This window comes from Camarhynchus parvulus, chromosome 22 (assembly GCF_901933205.1).
Source record: "Camarhynchus parvulus chromosome 22, STF_HiC, whole genome shotgun sequence".
NCBI lineage: Eukaryota > Metazoa > Chordata > Aves > Passeriformes > Thraupidae > Camarhynchus > Camarhynchus parvulus.
In genome coordinates, this window is record NC_044592.1 from 4126608 (window position 1) to 4147440 (window position 20833).

The following is a 20833-nucleotide window of genomic DNA, read 5'->3' on the forward strand; positions in this document are numbered from 1 at the left end:
AGGAAAAGTGTTTTCCCTTTTGGAAGGGAAGCTTGAGGTGGGGATGTTTGGGGTCAGGATGGTTGGGGAATGGAGGCTCGGGGTGGGAGTACCCAAGAGTGGGGATGCTTGGGGTTGGGGTGAGGATTTTGGGATCAGGAACGCTCGGCAAGGGGATGTTTGAAGCAGGAAGGCTTGGGGTTGGAATGTTTGGGGGGATGCTTGGGGTGAAGATGTTTGGGGTCAGGACATGAAGCAGGGACGAGGAGCAGGAAAACTCGGAGCAGGGACATAGAGCAGGGACACAGAGCAGGGACACAGAGCAGGGACACTGAGCAGGGACACTGAGCAGGGACACCTGGAGCAGGGACACTCAGGGCAGGGACACTCAGGGCAGGGACAAGGAGCAGGAAAACTCGGAGCAGGGGCACAGAGCAGGGACACGGAGCAGGGGCACAGAGCAGGGGCACAGAGCAGGGGCACAGAGCAGGGGCACAGAGCAGGGACACAGAGCAGGGGCACAGAGCAGGGACACGGAGCAGGGACACCTGGAGCAGGACCATGGAACAGGGGCACTCGGAGCAGGGACAGGGAACAGGGGCACTCGGAGCAGGGCCATGGAACAGGGGCACTCGGAGCAGAGACAGGGAACAGGGGCACTCGGAGCAGAGACAGGGAACAGGGGCACTCGGAGCAGGGACAGGGAACAGGGGCACTCGGAGCAGGGACAGGGAACAGGGGCACTCGGAGCAGGGACACCCGGGCCGGGGGCACCCGGGGATGCTCAGCACTGCCTCAGCAGCTGCTCCCAGTGGCCGCTCCCAGCAGAGCAGTTTTTGGGAGGCCGAATGCCCACGCCGTGTGCTCCCAGCACCGCCGAGCCCGCCCGGGAGCCGCCAGCTGGCACAGGCACAGGGAAACGCTTGGCACGGCACAGCTGCCGGCCCGGCCCGGAGCCCAGCTCTTGAAAGGGAAGAAAAGGAGAAAAAACAACAAAAAAAAAACACCCCATGGGACTATTTTTGTTTCTCGAAGCGGTTTTTTCCTTAAACACAGCTGGCTGCCCTCGTGCCGGCTCCCAGATTGGCACGGCTGAATCACCGAGCCTGCTCCGACCCCGGGGAAGGGATGGAGAGGAGGGGAGAAAGGAAAAGGGAAGGGGAGGAGGCAGAGGAAGGGAAAGATGAAGAGGAAGAGGAAGAGGGAAGTGGAAGGAGAATATGGGGAAGGAGATGAAGGCAAAGAGGAAGGAGATGAAAGGAGCAAGGCAAGGGGAAGGGGAAGGGAAGAAGGGAATGAAGAGAAATGGGGAGAAAAGCGAAAAAGGGAAGAAAGGGGAAGCAGGAATGGGAGAAAGGGGATGGGCAAGGAGGGGAAGGGGGGATAGAAAAGGAAGATGGGGATGGGGAGGAAGGGAAACAAGGGGAAGAATGGGAAGGGGGACAGGAGGAAGGTGACAGGGGCAGGGAAGGACGAGGACACATGGGAAGGAAGTGGAAGCACATGAGCTGTGTGGGAAAGGCCTGGGGCCTCTCCTCACCTGCCACCCGGCCCAGCTGCACTTCCCATCCCACTCCAGCCCAATTTCACAGCCCTCAGCGCCAGCATCCCCCACAGGAGCAGGCTCCGTCCCCTCCCAGCCCCCACAGCCCCCAGTGGGAGCATTTCCACCCCACCAACTGCTCTGCACTGCAAATCAAGGGGAAAAGCCAGGTTTGGAGGAGCGAGGAGGAAAGGTTTTCCACAGCCAAACTGCACCCCAGTTTCCAAGGCTTTGAACAGGGGAGGAGTCTCTGCACCCTCCTGGTCGCCAGGTGCAAGCCAGGGATGTGCCAGCCAGCACCCATGGGTGCCCAGCTCCCCTCCAGGTTATCCCCATCCCATCATGCCTGGGGGATGCTGCTGTGCCAGCCAGCACCCATGGGTGCCCAGCTCCCCTCCAGGTTATCCCCATCCCATCATACCTGGGGGATGCTGCTGTGCCAGCCAGCACCCATGGGTGCCCAGCTCCCCTCCAGGTTATCCCCATCCCATCATACCTGGGGGATGCTGCTGTGCCCCCCCTCCCTGGGACGTGGGGCTCCTCACGCCGCGCACAGCCCGACCTTCAGCAGAGGAGGAGGAGGAAGAGGAGGAGGAGGAGGAGGAGAGCCGTGTGTGCCGCCTGGCAAGCACAGGCACGTTGCTGGCGCGACGGCCGGCGGGCAGGAGCCGGGAGATGAGTGGGAGCCGGGCCCTGCCCCGCCTGGGAGCGGGGAAAACGCCTGCCCTGCCAAACCCACAGCTGGTTTCGCCGCCACGTCCCGTTCCCCGTGGGGAAAAGCATCTCGTGGCAGGTGGGAGACGCAGCTCCTTCGGATGAAATCCCTTTCCCCAGAGCTGGAGGAAGGTGCACGGTGAGGAAAATGTGTTGGCAGCACGGCATCGGCAAAGTGCAGCACGCTGTACAAAGAAATCCCTTTTTCTACCCAAAAATTTCAAGCTCTCCTGCTATCCCACTGCCTCAGGGGGCTGGGGCCGCTGAGTCAGCGCCGGCTCTGCTGAGTCACCGGGGCCACATCAGCCGATGAGCTCAGCGCGGGGGTTCGGCATCTCCACGCTCCTCGGAGCCTTTGCCAACACCTCTGCCAGCACTCCGGGGTCTCACCGGCTCCTCCTCAGCCATCCCCAAAGCCACCGCGCAAATCCAACACCACAGAAACGCAACCAACAAAGAGTGAGCACGCCGGGGAAGCCGGTGACGTTTCCAGCCTTCCCACCCTCCAACCACGGCCGTGGGTCCTCTCCAAAAACACCTCAGCACAGACCACCCACGAGCCGGGACGGCAGCCACCCTCATCCTCCCCACCTCGCTCGCCAAAAGAGGAAATGGAACAGTGAAAGGACAGAAAAACGAAATCTGGTTTTGCCTTTTTTCCCTGCCCTCCTCACTGGGGTCAGCAGCAGCATGGGGGAAAGCGCCCAAAGGGTGAAAGAACAGAAAAATGAAATCTGGTTTTGCCTTTTCTTTTCCCCCACCTTGTTGAGGTCAGCAGCACCACGGGGAAAAGCGCTGAATGGTGAAAGAACAGAAAAATGTAATCTGGTTTTGCCTTTTTTTCTTTTCCCCTCGCTGGGGTCAGCAGCAGCACAGGGGAAAGCACCAAACAGTGAAAGAACAGAAAAATGTAATCTGGTTTTGCCTTTTTTTCTTTTCCCCTCGCTGGGGTCAGCAGCAGCACGGGGACAGCGCCGCTGCCGCCTCCGGTGTCCCCAGCCCGGCGGTGCGGGGCTGATGATGATGACTCACGGGGAAGGCGGGAGGAAGGAGGGGGGGAAGCGGCGCGTGCACGGGGCCGTGGTGTTTGTAAACCTAAAAAAAGCCATGTGCGGGCAGGCAGCGTGCTGGGCCGGCGGGGAGGCGGGGAGGGAGAGCCACAGGGCAGGCGGCGTCATCCCAGTGCGATCCCAGTGCCATCCCAGTGCGATCCCAGTGCGATCCCAGTGCCATCCCAGTGCGATCCCAGTGCCATCCCAGTGCGATCCCAGTGCCATCCCAGTGCTATCCCAGTGCGATCCCAGTGCGATCCCAGTGCGATCCCAGTGCCATCCCAGTGGGATCCCAGTGCGATCCCAGTGCGATCCCAGTGCGATCCCAGTGCGATCCCAGTGTGATCCCAGTGGGATCCCAGTGCAATCCCAGTGGGATCCCAGTGGGATCCCAGTGTGACCCCAGGGCAATCCCAGTGGATCCCGGGGGGAACAGGGAGATCCACAGGACAGGCATGATCCCAGTGTGATCCCAGTACGCTCCCAGTGGATTCCCAGTGCGATCCCAGTGTGATCCAGCAGGCAGGCGTGCTCCCAGTGCACTCCCAGTGCTCCCAGTGCACTCCAGCTGGCAGACATCTGTTCCCAGTGTGCTCCAACACCAAACATCCCAACCAGGGAGGCTCACAGAGACACCTGGCACAGCTGGGAGAAGCCAGCACTGCCACCAGGGCTGGTGCAGCCGTGGCGTTAATTAAGTGCTGGGCCTTTAATTGCAGCGGCGTTAATTGGTGAGGGTTTAGGCGCCTGAGCTTTAACTGCAGCGGCGTCAATGCAACGGCCTTAAGTGCAGAGGCTTTAATTGCAACACCAGTGGGTTCCTCACTCATCCTGCCCCCCCTCTGGAGCCCCTCACTCACCCTGCCCCCCTCTGGAGCCCCTCACTCACCCTGTCCCACCTCTGGAGCCCCTCACTCACCCTGCCCCACATTCCCTGCTCCATCCCAGCTCCCGGGATGTTTCTCCATCCTTTCCAGCCAGCCTGAGAAGCAGAGCAGACTGTGCCACCAGCCCTGTGGTGACAAACCCTCTGGCCACCCCACGGCCTCCACGCTGACAACTGCAGCATTTACAACTTGCTCCAATCCTTTTCCTTTTTTTTTTTTTGCAGCATTTTCAGGGCTCAGGGTGGTTCGGAATATTTTTTTCCCCTCGTTTGGCTGCGATGGGAACTGCAGGCTCAGGAGCTCGTGGTCCCCAGCTCCCCCCTTCGACAGCAAAATCTCATTTAATCAAAAGATGCGGTGACTGGATGTGCAGAAGCACTTGGCTCTCGCTCTCTTTTTTTCCCCTTCAGAACTGCCATTTTAGCTGTAGCAAACAAACACGCTGCATTGTCCCTGCCTCCACAGCCCTGCCTGCAAACCCCAGCCCAGCAAAAGGGGATTTTGGCCCCGGGACAGAGGAGCAAAGGGGCTGAGCTGGGTTGGTGGGGCTGGCAGTGGTGTGGCGGGCAGATGTGGAATGGGGACGGGCCCATCGCAGCTGTTTCACCTCCAGCCTCTTCCCGTTTCATTTCATCTCCCCTTGGACGCCGGCCCGGGGAGCGGGGGATAAATAAAAAAAGCTCTTTCATCCTCAGAAACGGTCTGGCACCCTTCTACACAGAGCTCAAAGCGCCGAGATTAAAGCGCTGGCACAGGATGGAGCAGGGGGTGTCCCCAGGAGGGATTTGGGGGCATCTTCCCCACCCCAGCCCGCAGCGGGGACAGCGAGGGGACAGGGACACTGGGTTTGGTGCTGGCCCCTTCAGGATGTCCCCTTGAGAGGAAGCACACGTGGAGTCAGGGACACGGTGGGGACAGGGAATGGGGACCCAGCGCCACAGGGACAGGGAAAGCTGGCACGGGCTGGGACCGAGGACCCCAGTGTCACCAAGGGTCCAGCACAGGCAGGAAGGGACCCCAGGGGAATGAGAATGGGGACAAGGGACCCCAGTGGCATGGGAATGGGGACAAGGGAGCCCTGTCCACACAAGGAAAGGACTGGGGACACCAATGGCACAGGAATGGGGACAAGGGACCCCAATGGCATGGGGATGGGGACAAGGAACTCTTGTGCATGCAGGTAGAGGACTTGGGACCCCAGTGGCATGGGAATGGGGACAAGGGACCCTGCACAGGCAGAAGGGACCCCAAAGGCATGGGAATGGGACTAGGGGATAGGGGACCCCAGTGGCATGGGAATGGGGACAAGGGACCCTGCACAGGCAGGAATGGATCAGGAATGCCAGCACTGCAGGAACAGGGAGCAGGGAGCCAAGCGTGCACGGGCTGGGGACAAGGGACACCGCTGCCATGGGGATGGGGACACTGGCACACACAAACAGGGAACCGAGGATCCTGATGGAGCAGATAGGGACTGGGAGACTCCCACAGGGAACCCCAAGGCTGTGGGGACAGGGGCACACACACTGCCACGGGGACACACGGGCAGGGGACAGAGCACGCCGATGTCACACGGATGGGGAGCAGGGATCCCAATAGTGTGGGAACGGAGACTGGGAACACTGGAACACGCAGGAAGGAGTCTGAATATCCCAAAGGCACGGAGACAGGGACCAGGCACCCCAGCACACACAGACAGGGCACCAGGCAACCCAGGAGGACAAGAACTGGGGACTGCAGCACGTGCAGAACCAGGACCAAGGACCCTGGCACCATGGGGACAAGGACTGGGGACCCCAGTGCCATGGGGACAGCTCATTCCCAGAGTGCCAGCACCAGGAACACCCCAGCAAGGGCTTTTTGGGACACAGACCCACAGCACAACCAGGAGTCCCAGAGACATCATGCCACCACTTTGCCATCCCCATTCCCAGCTGGGCCAGCAAAGCCCCTCAAAGGAAAGGCCAAAATGCTGGGGACACACACGTCCCAGACCCCACCAGAGCCACCTTCCCCCTTAATTACCTGTGGAAAAGAGTCCATGCCAGGCAATCCGGAAAACAAACCCGGTCACAGCTAACGAGGTGCCAAAGGCCAAGAGCTGGGCTCGTTTATGGGGCCACCATAACACCCTGGAGGACTCTGCCCAGCCCTTCCCAGCATGATGCAACCTCGGGGCTCACCGCATCCCGGCACAACCCACCGCCCCGGCACCTGCCACCGGCTCTAGCTGCGATTTCTGATTTTTGGGGTTTGTTTTTTGCTTTTTTCTCCGCACAGCAGCCGGAGGCAGCTCCGGCGTTGGCGGGCGCACGCGCCGGCCGCGAGATCCGAAGCATCCCCACATGTGGTGCCAAAAACGCCGCTCACCGCCGGCTCCCAACTTGGATTTTTGGCAACGCTCTCCCCACCCTGACCTCGGCGAATGTCCCTTGGAGCCACCAACACCCGCAGCCGCTCGGGATGCCAAAACTGCCAAACCGCGCCGGGATATAACCAAAATCACCGCCTGGGTGGGTGGGGGAGACCCATCCTGAGGAGGAGCAGCTGTTTTTTGCGCCCACCTCCGTCCTGCCGTGACGGAAAGCGGGGGGATGCCCGCTCCGGACCCCGGGACTTCGTCACGGCGAGGGATGACAGCTGCCACCGGCCCCGGGTGACGTCACGGTGACGTCACGGCGGGGAGCCTCATCGCCCTTGTTCGCATCACCCCGCCGCACCTCTGAGCTCAGCGCATTTCGCGATGGGTTAATGGAAATAATGATTAATAAAGGCGAAAAAGCACACGGGGGAATGACGATATGGGGGGGAGAGGGGGGTGCACCTTAAGGTTTATCGCCCTCCCAGCCCTAAACACCACCCCCCCCCCTTCACCCCCCCCCAACCACGAAGCGATGCTGGAGGGAAAGGAAAGGGATAAAAGAAGGAAAACAGCCCCAAAACGGGGGCGGGGGCGCGGGGCCCTCCCCAGGCCCCGCCGCTTTGTCCTCTCGGCCCCGCGGGGCCGCCAACACCGCGGGGGGTGGTCTTTAACCTCCCCCGCACCGCCCCGCAAGCCCCAGGAGGGATTGGGGATTTTTGGGGAGGGTTTGGGGGGCTGCAAAGGGAGGGTTTTGGAAGGGAGAAGGGGTGCGCTTACCTCGCCGTTGCCCCCGCGCTGCCCCGCAGCCCCCGCCGGCCCCGCACGGCGCCGGCCCTCAGGAGGAAGCCATCTTGTCTCCCTCTCCTCCGCGCTCCCTCACCGCCGCCCCGCTGCAGCCGGGGGGGGGAATGAGCGCCGCATCCCTGCTCCCCCCCTGTCCTCCTCCTCCTCCTCTTCTTCTTCCCTCCTTCCTCCTCCTCCTCCTCCTCCTCCTCCTTCCTCCTCCTCCTTCTTCCTCCTCCTCCTCCTCCTTTCCCCCCCACGCGCAGCCCCCCCCCCTTTCCCCCACGCAGTGGCACCGCCCGCCCGCTCCCTGCGCTGCGCAGGAGCGGGCCATGTGGGGGACGCGGGGGGGGACACGGGGGGATGTGGGGACACGGAGGGACACGGACGGGGGGCATGAGAGGGACATGGGGGGGACACGAAGGGGACACGGTGAGGACATGAGGGGGGACACGGGGGAATGTGGGGACATGAGAGGGACACGGAGGGAGACATGATGGGGACGCAAGCGGTGACACGGGGGATTTGGGGGCACGAGGGGGACACGGAGGAGGGACAGGGGAGACATGAAGGGGACACGAGGGGGGACATGACAGAGATGTGGGGACTCGAGGGGGACACGGGGGGGATATGGGGACACGAGTGGGACATGAGAGGCCCATGGAGGGATGTGGGGACATGAGGGGACATGGGGGGTTGCAGGTGGCGCACTAGGGGGACGCGGACAGGGACACAGGCCCGCGACCCCACAACCCCAAAATGGGGTCACACGCCCCCCAAGCCCTGCCCTTTGTGTCATTGTCCCCCAGGAAACTGTGGCGGGGGTGGGAGCAGCCAAAAAAGCCCAAAAGCAGCCGGGGAGCCCCCAAAAGCTCTTTACACACACCGCACCCCGACATTCTCCTGCCATTAAAGCCCTGGCTACCTTGTTAATTGTTGTCCATTAATTTGGGTATGTTAATTGGGGAATATTGGTCATTTGGCTTGGATAAACCTGAGTCCGGGGCTGGATAAACCTGAGTCCAGGCCTTGGATAAATCCAAATCTAGGCTCAGATAAACCCAAGCCCGGGCTTGGATAAACCAGAGTCTGGGGCTGGATAAATCCAAATCTAGGCTCGGATAAACCCAAGCCCGGGCTTGGATAAACGCGGGTCTGGGGCTGGATAAAGCTGGGTGCAGGGTTGGATAAACCCAAGTCCAGGCTTGGAAAAACCCAAGTCAAGGGTTGGATAAACCTGAGTCCGGGCTTGGATAAACCTGAGTCTAGGGCTGGATAAACCCAAGTATAGGGCTGGATAAACCCAGGTATGGGGCTGGATAAATCCGAAGTCCAGACTTGGATAAACCTGAGTCCGGGGCTGGTGCCCTCATCCTTGCTGGGAATGGGGTTTTCTGTGGGGTTTATTTAGGATTTCTTCCCCAAAACTGAAGGGGATGGGTCGGAGCATCCTTCCCTGGGCTGGGGCGGTCGGCGCTAATGAGCGGCTTCCCAAGACGTTGATTAGTTATGCAAATGAGTGGGAAAAACACCCAGAGCCGCGCGGGAAGGCAGCAGAGGGTCCGAGAGCTCAGCCTTGACCTCTGCCATCCTCCTCCTCCTCTTCCTCCCCACGGATGGGGAAAATCGGGGGGAAAAATCAGGAAATCAGCCCCGGGGGGACAGCAGGAGCTGCAGGCGGGCCTGGCCCAGCAGGAGGAACTGGAGGAACTGGAGGAACTGGTGCAGGGAGAGACTCCGGGCACAGCGTGGGAATCGCGGCACACCCGGCCCGGGGATGCCCCCCGGCCAACATCCCAAAAATTCCTCTTTTTCCCCCCAAATCCTGCCTGGAAAAAGCAGCACGGACAAACCCTCCCCGCCGCTTTTCGGTTTCCAGCCGCGTTTTGCCCAGGGCAAAGTCCTTGCCGTGCCTCGCCGAGCCACCTGTGCCAAGGTCCATGCCACCCCATGCCACCCGTGCCACCCTCCCGAGGGGAAAAAAAACCTCGGATCCACCACGAAAACACACCAAAAAAACAGCGCAAAGCAACACCGGATTTGGGGTTTTTTTAGGGGGAAAAGCACCAAAATCAACGCCAAGCAGATGTTTCTCCCTCTCACGTTGGGGACCCCCCAGCTGGAGCAAATCCCCCCTTTTTTTTTTGTACAAAATGTGGAATCCGGGTTCCAAGCACCCCGGCGTTGGGATTTTTTTGGGGTGAAGAAAACGCCGCGACTCGTTCAGCTCCGAGGTGCCCCCGGCCCGGCACGGCTCTGCCTCCCCCTTCCTTGGCACCCCCTCTTTTTTTGGGGGCACCCGGGTGGGTTCCGTGCAGCGTTTTGAGAGGAATCCCAAGGAATTCGGTTCAAAGTTGGGTTTGGTCCCGCCCGTCCCGCGGCGCTGCTTTGGGGATGCCCCAGGGACGAGATGAAATTTTTATTTTTTTTTTTTTTGGGAGGTGGTTTAAAGCATCCAAGTGGCCTTTAAGGCAGCAGAAAGTCCCATTTCTCACGGAAATACCCTTAAAAAAAACCAAAAAACAAACCCAACCACCACCACCGACCAAGGAGGGGCTTTCCCTGCCCACCCCCTCCGAGTGACGCTACAAAGGGGTCACAAATCACCCCAAAAATTAGTGGTGAGAGGTGGGGACGGGGTTTGGGGTCACAAATCACCCCAAAAATTAGTGGTGAGAGGTGGGGACGGGGTTTGGGGTCACAAATCATCCCAAAAAGTGGGGCTGAGAGGGGGGGACGGGGTTTGGGGTCACAAATCACCCCAAAAAGTGGTGGTGAGAAGGAGGGACGGGGTTTGGGGGAGCTGGGGCTCGCTCACCTCCCTGCGGAGCCTCTCCATCTCCATCCCGGGGGGGCAGCGTCAGATTTCGGGGCTTCCCCCGGCCGGGGGGGCGGCCGGGCCGGGCTGGCGGAGCCCCCAGGGCGGCGACGGCGACATGGCGGGGTCAGCGCGTCCCCCAGCGCGGGGACAGCGCGGCTGCTGCGGGACAGAGCCGCGGGTCACCCCCCGTTTGAGTTTCCACACGGGGGGGGCGGCCCCGCTGTCTCCCCACCCCTCAATCCCCCCCCAAAACCGGGGTGCAGCCTCGCTGCTTTTAATCCCACCCCTTCTTTCTTCCAACCTCATTTTCCCTTCCTCTCTCTTTTTTTTTTTTTTTTTTTTTTTTTTTTTTCCATTTTTTCCTCCCCCCCCCCCTCAACCCCGCACAACTTCCCAACTTCAGCCGCGCACCGGCAACTTTCCGCCTCCCCCAAAATCCCCCGAATTTCCACAGAAAAAAATTCATTTACCGGCCAAAAATCAATGGGGGTTCGCCCCCGCTATTTCCCCGCGGGGCTCGGGCCGGGGCTGAGCGCGCTGCCGGCGGCCGGGGGGGCTCGGGGGGACCCCGAGGGGCTCGGGATGTCGCGGGCACCCCGAGGGCAGCCCGGAGCCGCCGCACGTTGCCGCCGCCGCCGCCGCCGCCGCTCTGCTGCTGCTGCTGCTGCTTCCTTTGTTCTGCAGCGCCCGCTCGGGGGACCCGCCGGGCGCACGGGGGGCTCCGGGCCCGCGCCGGGGGCTCGGGGGTAACGGGGGAGCGGGGAGGGCGGCGGGGGAACGGGGAAATGGGGAGGGGGAGGGCGGCGGGGGGAACGGGGGGAACGGGGAGGGAGCGAACCCCGGGGGCAACGGGGGAAACGGGGAAGCGGGGAGGGGGAGAACCCTGGGGGTAGCGGGGGGAACCGCGGGGGTAACGGGGGGAGCGGGGAGGACAACGGGGGTGACGGGGAAATGGGGAAGGGGAGGGCAGCGGAGAGAACGGGGAGAACCCCGGGGGAATGGGGAAGTGGGGAGGGGGAGGACAGCGGGGGGAACGGGGGTAACGGGAGGGGGAAAACACCGGGGGGCTCGGGGGTAACGGGGGGAGCGGGGGGAATGGGGAGGGGGCGAACCTGGGGGAACGGGGGGAAACCTGGGGGGAAATGGGGGGAAACGAGACGGGGAGAACCCCGGGGGGAACGGGGAGGGGGCGAAGCCCGGGGGGAACCCCAGGGGGAACGGGAGGGGGAGAACACCGGGGAAATGGGGAGAACGGGGAGAGAGCGAACCCCAAGGGTAACGGGGGAAACAGGGAGGGAGAGAACACCGGGAGAAACGGGGGGAACTCCGGAGGGAACGGGAGAGGGAGAACCCCGGGGGGCTCGGGGGGAACGGGGGAAACGGGGAGGGGGAGAACTCCGGGAGGAACGAGGGTAATGGGGAGAGGGCGAACCCCGAGGGGTTTGGGGGTAATGGGGGGAACGGAGAGGGGGGAGAACCCCGAGGGGAACGGGGGGCAACGAGGAGGGGACGAATCCCAGGGGTTAATGGGGAGAACGGGGATAACGGGGAGGGGGAGAACCCCGGGGGTAACAGGGAGAAAGGGGGGTGGGAGTGTTGTGGGGTTTTGCTGCTGTAGGGTGGCTGAGCTGTTTTTGTAGGGTTGTTGTAGGGTGGGGGGTTGTGCGACCCTGCTGGGTTTGTGGGGTTGTTTGAGTCCTCTGGTGGCGTTGGTGCTGTTTTTGTAGGGTCGGTAGCAGGGGTCTGGGCGGGTCTCACTCTGTGTTGTTGTAGGGTCACCGGGGGAAATGCCAAGGGGTGGCAGCCCGGCTCCTGTGCCCCCCACCCTGCCCATATCCTGTTCCACAGCCCCAAAAATCCCCTCTACCCTGCCCCAGATATCCCACCCCACATTCCCTAAATCCCCCACACCCGATTCCCCCATTTCCTGCCCCATATCCCACCCCACAGCCCCCAAATCCCTCACAACCCGGATCCCCCATTCCCTGCCCCATATCCTCCCAAATCACCACCCCAATCCCACCCCCCCGTGTTTTTGTAGGGTCTCACACCAGGTTGAGCACCGTCCCCCATTCCCCTTTTAGGACCCAAATCCCCTTGGTTTTCCCCCAAACCCACGGGGCACTGCCATCCCCCCATCTCAAACCCCCAAAACTGGGGGAACAATGTCCCCCCATGTCCCCTTATTGTCCCCTTATTGTCCCCCCCGTGTCCCCTTAGGGCCACCCCAACCCTGCACACCCCAAGAAAGACACGGAGCAGCTCCTCAGCGATTTGATGTTAATTTAAGGAAACAATTAAATACAAAATAACAAACGATGGGGGTTGGGTGAAACACCGGGATTTTCCACGGGAATTGCAGCAGGAAACCCACCCCAAAGAGGGGCAGGGGGTCACAGCAAGGACCTGGGCAATCCTGACCCCAAAACCCCGCACGGCCCTGGGGATCCGGCCCTGGCCGGGACAGAGGGGATGAGGGGACAGTGGGGACCAGGACGTGTCCCCTGTGCTCAGGATTGTGTCCCTTGTCCTTGGGATCGTGTCCTTTGTCCTCAGGATTGTGTCCCACATCCTCAGGACCGTGTCCCCTGTCCTCAGGATCATGTCCCCTGTCCTTGGGACCGTGTCCTTTGTCTTTGGGATCATGTCCCCTGTCCCCAGGACCGTGTCCCCTGTCCCTGGGACCGTGTCCCTTGTCCCTCTCCGTGTCCCTTCCCGGGGACGCTGTCCTTTGTCCGAGCTCAGGGCGTGTCCGCACTGGGATGCATGTCCTTTGTCTTTGGGACCCAGGGATCCCGTCACAAGGGCCTTCCACCTGCCCGGCTCAGCCTGGCTGAAGGGGTGGCACCGGGCTGGCACAAGGATGGTGTAGGAATGGGCTGGGGTGGCACCAGGATGGCACTGGGATGGGGCAGGGGTGGCACTGGGATGGCACTGGGATGGACTGGGATGGAACTGGGATGATGTAGGAATGGACTGGGGTGGCACTGGGATGGCCCTGGGATGGCACTGGCACGGTACAGGAACAAGCAGGGGTGGCACCAGGATGGCACTGGGATGGACTGGGATGGCACTGGGGTGGAGTAGGGTAGCACTGGGATGGCACTGGCACTGGGACGGTGGAGGAATGGACTGGGATGGCACTGGGATGGCACTGGGATGGCACTGGGGTGGAACTGGGATGGCCTTGGCACTGGGACGGTGTAGGAAGGGACTGGGGTGGCACCAGGACCGTGCAAGGGTGGCACCAGCACATCCCTGGCACAGCTGAGGTTTAACCCCCTCGGAGCCACCCCACCCTGGCTCTGCTGGCACCAGGCTGTGCCACCGCACCTGTGCCACCCCACCCTGGCTCTGGTGGCAGCAGGATGGCACCAGGCAGTGCCACCCCCCCGTGGCACCCACCTGTGCCATGAGCTGGCCCTGCCTGGCCACGTCGTGCTCGAAGTCCTGCTCCGCGTCCAGCACCAGGACGGGCGCGCGCCGCGCCGCCTCGCAGTGGATCCTGCAGGGGGAGGCACGGCCAGGGCTCAACCCCAAAACCCCCACAAAAAACCGCAAAAAACCCCAAAACCCGGGGCACCCCAAGGCTGGGCACGCGTTGGGACTCACTCGGTGGCCCTGGCCACCAGCCAGAGCTCGTGCTGGCCGTGCAGCTGCTGCAGGTAGCCCAGCTGGATCCCGCCCTCCTCGCTCCTCGCCCGCCGCCGCAGCCGCTGCAGGCACGTCTGGGGGGAATACATGAAAATAAATCAATTTAGCACATTACAATTTATCCTAAACCCACCCTATACCCGCCCTAAGCCCCATCCTGAACCCACCCTAACCCTCACCCTAAACCCACCCTGAACCAACCCTAAACCCATCCTAAAACCCATCCTAAACCCCACCTAAACTCACCCTAAAACCATCCTAAACCCACCCTAAAACCGTAAAACCCATCCAAAACCCCACCTAAACTCATCGTAAAACCCCTCCTAAACCCACCCTAAAGCCATGTAAAACCCATCCTAAACCCCACCTAAACTCACCCTAAAACCATCCTAAACCCACCCTAAAACCATCCTAAACCCCACCTAAACTCATCGTAAAACCCTCCTAAACTCACCCTAAAACCATGTAAAACCCATCCTAAACCCCACCCTAAACTCACCCTAAAACCATCCTAAACCCACCCTAAAACCATCTAAAACCCATCCTACACCCCACCTAAACTCATTGTAAAACCCCTCCTAAACCCACCCTAAAACCATGTAAAACCCATCCTAAACCCCACCTAAACTCACCCTAAAACCATCCTAAACCCATCCTAAACCCCACCCTTAACTCACCCTAATCCCCAGCCTAAAATCCATCCTAAACCCCCATAAAGCCACCTGAACAACCAACCTTAACCCCCATCCTAAAACCCACCCTAAACCCACGGGATAAACCCCGCCCTGCTCCCCCAGGTGTGGAACTCCAGGTGCCCCCGGTGCCCACCTGGGGGCTGAGCAGTGCCTGGTGCCCACCTGGGGCAGCCCCATGCCCAGTGCCCACCTGGGGCAGTCTCAGTGCCCACCTGGGGCAGTCTCAGTGCCCAGTGCCCACCTGGGGGCTGAGCAGTGCCCACCTGGGGCAGTCCCAGTGCCCACCTGGGGCAGCCCCGTGCCCGGTGCCCACCTGGGGGTTGAGCAGTGCCCACCTGGGGGCTGAGCAGTGCCCACCTGGGGGCTGAGCAGTGCCCACCTGGGGGCTGAGCAGTGCCCACCTGGGGCAGCCCCGTGCCCGGTGCCCACCTGGGGCAGTCCTGGTGCCCAGTGCCCACCTGGGGCAGTCCCAGTGCCCACCTGGGGCTGAGCAGTGCCCACCTGGGGGCTGTGCAGTGCCCACCTGGGGCAGCCCCGTGCCCACCTGGGGGTTGAGCAGTGCCCACCTGCAGCAGTCCCAGTGCCCACCTGGGGCAGCCCCGTGCCCACCTGGGGGTTGAGCAGTGCCCACCTGCAGCAGTCCCAGTGCCCACCTGGGGCAGCCCCATGCCCACCTGGGGCAGCCCCGTGCCCACCTGGGGGTTGAGCAGTGCCCACCTGCAGCAGTCCCAGTGCCCACCTGGGGCAGCCCCATGCCCACCTGGGGCAGCCCCATGCCCACCTGGGGCAGCCCCGTGCCCGGTGCCCACCTGGGGCAGCCCCGTGCCCACCTGGGGCAGTCCCAGTGCCCGGTGCCCACCTGGGGGCTGGCGCGCAGGTACAGGAAGCCGTGGGGGGCAGCGTGGGGTGCCAGGTGCCGCAGCAGCAGCTCGTGCCACTCCTGGTAGATCGCCCACTCCAGGGGCTGCAGGTGCCCGGCCTCCAGCAGGGTCTTGGCAAAGACGTACCTGGGCACGGATGGGCACAGGGGGATTTTGGCACTGATTTGGGGGTTTTTGGGGTTTTTTTGTAGCCAGGAGGAGATGCAGGTGCTCCTCCTTGGTGTATATAAAATATATATAGAAGTACATTAAATAGATAGGAAATAGAAATAAAATATATTTTAAAGTATATATATACATTATATATTAAAAATATAGAAAAATATAGAGAAAACAGCGGTAAAATATAGATAAGCTATAGATAAAATATACATAAAATATACATAAAATATAGGTAAGATATAGATAAAATATAGATAAAATATAGATAAGATATAGATAAAATATAGGTAAAATATAGGTAAGATATAGATAAAATATAGGTAAAATATAGGTAAGATATAGATAAAATATAGATAAAATATAGATAAGATATAGATAAAATACAGATAAAATATAGGTAAGATATAGATAAAATATACATAAAATATAGATAAAATATAGATAAAATATAGATAAAATATAGATAAAATATAGGTAAGATATAGATAAAATACAGATAAAATATAGATAAGATATAGATAAGATATAGATAAAATATAGATAAGATATAGATAAAATATAGGTAAGATATAGATAAGATATAGATAAAATATAGGTAAAATATAGGTAAGATATAGATAAAATATAGATAAAATATAGATAAGATATAGATAAAATATAGATAAGATATAGATAAAATATAGATAAAATATAGGTAAAATATAGATAAGATATAGATAAAATATAGATAAAATATAGATAAAATATAGGTAAGATATAGATAAAATATAGATAAAATATAGATAAAATATAGATAAAATATAGATAAGATATAGATAAAATATAGGTAAGATATAGATAAAATATAGATAAAATATAGATAAAATATAGGTAAGATATAGATAAAATATAGATAAGATATAGATAAGATATAGGTAAGATATAGATAAAATATAGATAAAATATAGATAAAATATAGGTAAGATATAGATAAAATATAGATAAAATATAGATAAGATATAGATAAAATATAGATAAAATATAGATAAAATATAGATAAGATATAGATAAAATATAGGTAAAATATAGATAAAATATAGATAAAATATAGATAAAATATAGGTAAGATATAGATAAAATATAGATAAAATATAGATAAGATATAGATAAAATATAGATAAGATATAGATAAGATATAGATAAAATATAGGTAAAATATAGATAAGATATAGATAAAATATAGATAAAATATAGGTAAGATATAGATAAAATATAGATAAGATATAGATAAGATATATATAAGATATAGATAAAATATAGATAAAAACAAGGAGCTGCAGTTGCTCCTCCTTGGTGTATATATCAAAATATTTAAAATATATATAAAATATGTAACATAAATAAAAGTATATAACATATATTATATATACTATATCTTTAAAATATATATAGAATATGAAATCATTATAAAATATATATTAAAATATATGAAGATATATATTATATATAATATATCTGACATATATAAAATATATATTATATTATATAAAAAATATAAAAATATTAAACATATACAATAAAATAGATAAAAAATACACATTTAATTTAAAAGATGGCACGAAGACAAGACAAAGGTTAAAACCAAGGTTAAATCAAACACAGGCCTGGCATCACCCAAAGGCCTTCACGGGGCACCCCCAAATGACCCCAAAATGCCATTCCTGCCATTAAACCCCTCTGGGCAGCACTGGGGACAGACCCTGCCCACCCTGGGCACCCCAGCCCAACCCCAGCCCGTCCTTTGGGGTACCCCTGCCCCTGTTTGGGGTTCCCATGCCCCCTTTGGTGTCCCCTGCCCCCTTTTTGGGGTTCCCATGCCCCTGTTTGGTGTCCCATGCCCCTGTTTGGTGTCCCCATGCCCCCTTTGGTGTCCCCATGCCCCTGTTTGGTGTCCCCATGCCCTGTTTGGTGTCCCATGCCCCGTTTGGTGTCCCATGCCCTGTTTGGTGTCCCCATGCCCCCTTTGGTGTCCCCATGCCCCCCTTTCTGGTGTCCCATGCCCCTGTTTGGTGTCCCATGCCCTGTTTGGTGTCCCATGCCCCTGTTTGGTGTCCCCATGCCCCCTTTGGTGTCCCATGCCCCTGTTTGGTGTCCCATGCCCTGTTTGGTGTCCCCATGCCCCTGTTTGGTGTCCCATGCCCTGTTTGGTGTCCCATGCCCCCTTTGGTGTCCCCATGCCCCTGTTTGGTGTCCCCATGCCCCCTTTGGTGTCCCATGCCCCCTTTGGTGTCCCCATGCCCCTGTTTGGTGTCCCCATGCCCCCTTTGGTGTCCCATGCCCCTGTTTGGTGTCCCCATGCCCTGTTTGGTGTCCCATGCCCCGTTTGGTGTCCCATGCCCCTGTTTGGTGTCCCATGCCCTGTTTGGTGTCCCCATGCCCCGTTTGGTGTCCCATGCCCTGTTTGGTGTCCCCATGCCCCTGTTTGGTGTCCCATGCCCCTGTTTGGTGTCCCATGCCCTGTTTGGTGTCCCCATGCCCTGTTTGGTGTCCCATGCCCCTGTTTGGTGTCCCATGCCCTTTTGGTGTCCCATGCCCCCTTTGGTGTCCCATGCCCTGTTTGGTGTCCCCATGCCCCTGTTTGGTGTCCCATGCCCCTGTTTGGTGTCCCATGCCCTGTTTGGTGTCCCCATGCCCTGTTTGGTGTCCCCATGCCCCTGTTTGGTGCCCCATGCCCTGTTTGGTGTCCCCATGCCCCTGTTTGGTGTCCCCATGCCCTGTTTGGTGTCCCCATGCCCTGTTTGGTGTCCCATGCCCCTGTTTGGTGTCCCCATGCCCCTGTTTGGTGTCCCATGCCCTGTTTGGTGTCCCCATGCCCCTGTTTGGTGTCCCCATGCCCCTGTTTGGTGTCCCATGCCCTGTTTGGTGTCCCCATGCCCCCTTTGGTGTCCCATGCCCCTGTTTGGTGTCCCATGCCCCCTTTGGTGTCCCATGCCCTGTTTGGTGTCCCATGCCCTGTTTGGTGTCCCATGCCCCTGTTTGGTGTCCCATGCCCCCTTTGGTGTCCCATGCCCCCTTTGGTGTCCCATGCCCCTGTTTGGTGTCCCCATGCCCCTGTTTGGTGTCCCATGCCCTGTTTGGTGTCCCATGCCCCTGTTTGGTGTCCCCATGCCCCTGTTTGGTGTCCCCATGCCCTGTTTGGTGTCCCCATGCCCTGTTTGGTGTCCCCATGCCCCCTTTGGTGTCCCATGCCCTGTTTGGTGTCCCATGCCCTGTTTGGTGTCCCATGCCCTGTTTGGTGTCCCCATGCCCCTGTTTGGTGTCCCCATGCCCTGTTTGGTGTCCCCATGCCCTGTTTGGTGTCCCATGCCCCCTTTGGTGTCCCGCCCCTGTTTGGTGTCCCATGCCCCTGTTTGGTGTCCCATGCCCTGTTTGGTGTCCCATGCCCCTGTTTGGTGTCCCCATGCCCCCTTTGGTGTCCCATGCCCCTGTTTGGTGTCCCCATGCCCCTGTTTGGTGCCCCCCATGCCCCCTTTGGTGTCCCATGCCCCTGTTTGGTGTCCCCATGCCCCTTTGGTGTCCCATGCCCCTGTTTGGTGTCCCATGCCCCTGTTTGGTGTCCCCATGCCCTGTTTGGTGTCCCATGCCCTGTTTGGTGTCCCATGCCCCTTTGGTGTCCCCATGCCCCTGTTTGGTGTCCCCATGCCCCCTTTGGTGTCCCATGCCCCTGTTTGGTGTCCCATGCCCTGTTTGGTGTCCCCATGCCCCTGTTTGGTGTCCCATGCCCTGTTTGGTGTCCCCATGCCCCTGTTTGGTGTCCCATGCCCCTGTTTGGTGTCCCATGCCCTGTTTGGTGTCCCCTGCCCCTTTCTGGTTGTCCCATGCCCTGTTTGGTGTCCCATGCCCTGTTTGGTGTCCCCATGCCCCTGTTTGGTGTCCCCATGCCCTGTTTGGTGTCCCCGTGCCCCCTTTGGTGTCCCCATGCCCTGTTTGGTGTCCCCATGCCCCTGTTTGGTGTCCCATGCGCCCGCTTTGGAGGTGGGGGGTACCTGTCACTGAACAGCGGCTCGTGGACGCTACAGCAGCTGCAGCAGGTTGGCACTGCCCGCCGGCGCCTGGCGCGCAGCGACACAAAGGGCACAAGTGACATCAGCTACCGCGTTATCCACACACCTCATGGTGTTAAATACTTCGATTTATGAACATAATGGTAATATAAATCTAAATGTACATGTAAATGTACATAGAAATATGAATATAAAATTATAGAAATAGAAAACTATATAAAATAAATATAAATATAAATATAAATATAAATATAAATATAAATATAAATATAAATAATATAAATATAAATAGAAATATAAATAATAGAAATAGAAATAGAAATAGAAATAATATAAATATAAATATAAATATAAATATAAGTATAAATATATGTATAAATATAAATATAAAATAATATAAGTATAAATAGAAGTATAAATATAAATATAAAATAATAGAAGTAGAAATAGAAATAGAAATATAACCATAACTATAAATATAAAATAAGTATAAATATAAGTATAAATATAAAGATAAAGATAAAGATAAAATAATATGAATATGCATATAAATATAAATATAAATATAACCATTAACATAAATATAACCATAAATATAACTATAACTATACCTATAAATATAAATATAAATATAAAATAATATAATTATAAATATAAGTATAAATATAAAATAATATAAATATAAATAGAAATACAAATATAAATATAACCATAACTATAAATATAAAATAAGTATAAATATAAGTATAAATATAAGTATAAATATAAAATAATATGAATATGCATATAAATATAAATATAACCATTAACATAAATATAAATATGACCATAAATATAACTATAACTATACCTATAAATATAAATATATATTTTTCTAGATATACATATACATTTTATAAATGTAACTATATGATATTTAAAAATATATTTATATTTATATTTGCATTAATATAAATATACAAATATAAAACAAGATGCAGGGGTGGCACATTTGGGTCAGAGGTGGCAAATTTGGGGTCGGGGGTGGCACATTTGGGGTCAGGGGTGGCACATTTGGGGTCAGGGGTGGCACATTGGGTGGGGTGGGGGTGCACATTTGGGGCCGGGGGTTGCACATTTGGGGTCATGACATTTGGGGTCAGAGGTGGCACATTTGGGGTCAGGGGTGGCACATTTGGGGTCAGGGATGGCACATTGGGGTCAGGGGTGGCACATTGGGGTCAGGGATGGCACATTTGGGGTCGGGGGTGGCACATT

The 20833-nt window shown here is 56.2% G+C and overlaps 2 protein-coding genes across 2 annotated transcripts in view; both read right to left on the bottom strand.

Moving 5' to 3' along the window:
- Window positions 1-10773, bottom strand: part of TET3 (tet methylcytosine dioxygenase 3) — a 25192-nt gene extending 14419 nt beyond the window's left edge. The window contains 2 exon segments of the mRNA XM_030964148.1: window positions 10139-10297; window positions 10612-10773. Of these exon segments, the coding sequence (XP_030820008.1) occupies window positions 10139-10165 (27 nt within the window). The 5' untranslated portion in view covers window positions 10166-10297; window positions 10612-10773.
- DGUOK (deoxyguanosine kinase) overlaps window positions 10181-20833 on the bottom strand; it is an 11902-nt gene continuing 1249 nt past the window's right edge. Inside the window, 6 exon segments of the mRNA XM_030964087.1 lie at window positions 10181-10300; window positions 13163-13646; window positions 13754-13869; window positions 15350-15497; window positions 19559-19585; window positions 19587-19624. Coding sequence (XP_030819947.1) covers window positions 10181-10300; window positions 13163-13646; window positions 13754-13869; window positions 15350-15497; window positions 19559-19585; window positions 19587-19624 — 933 coding nt within the window.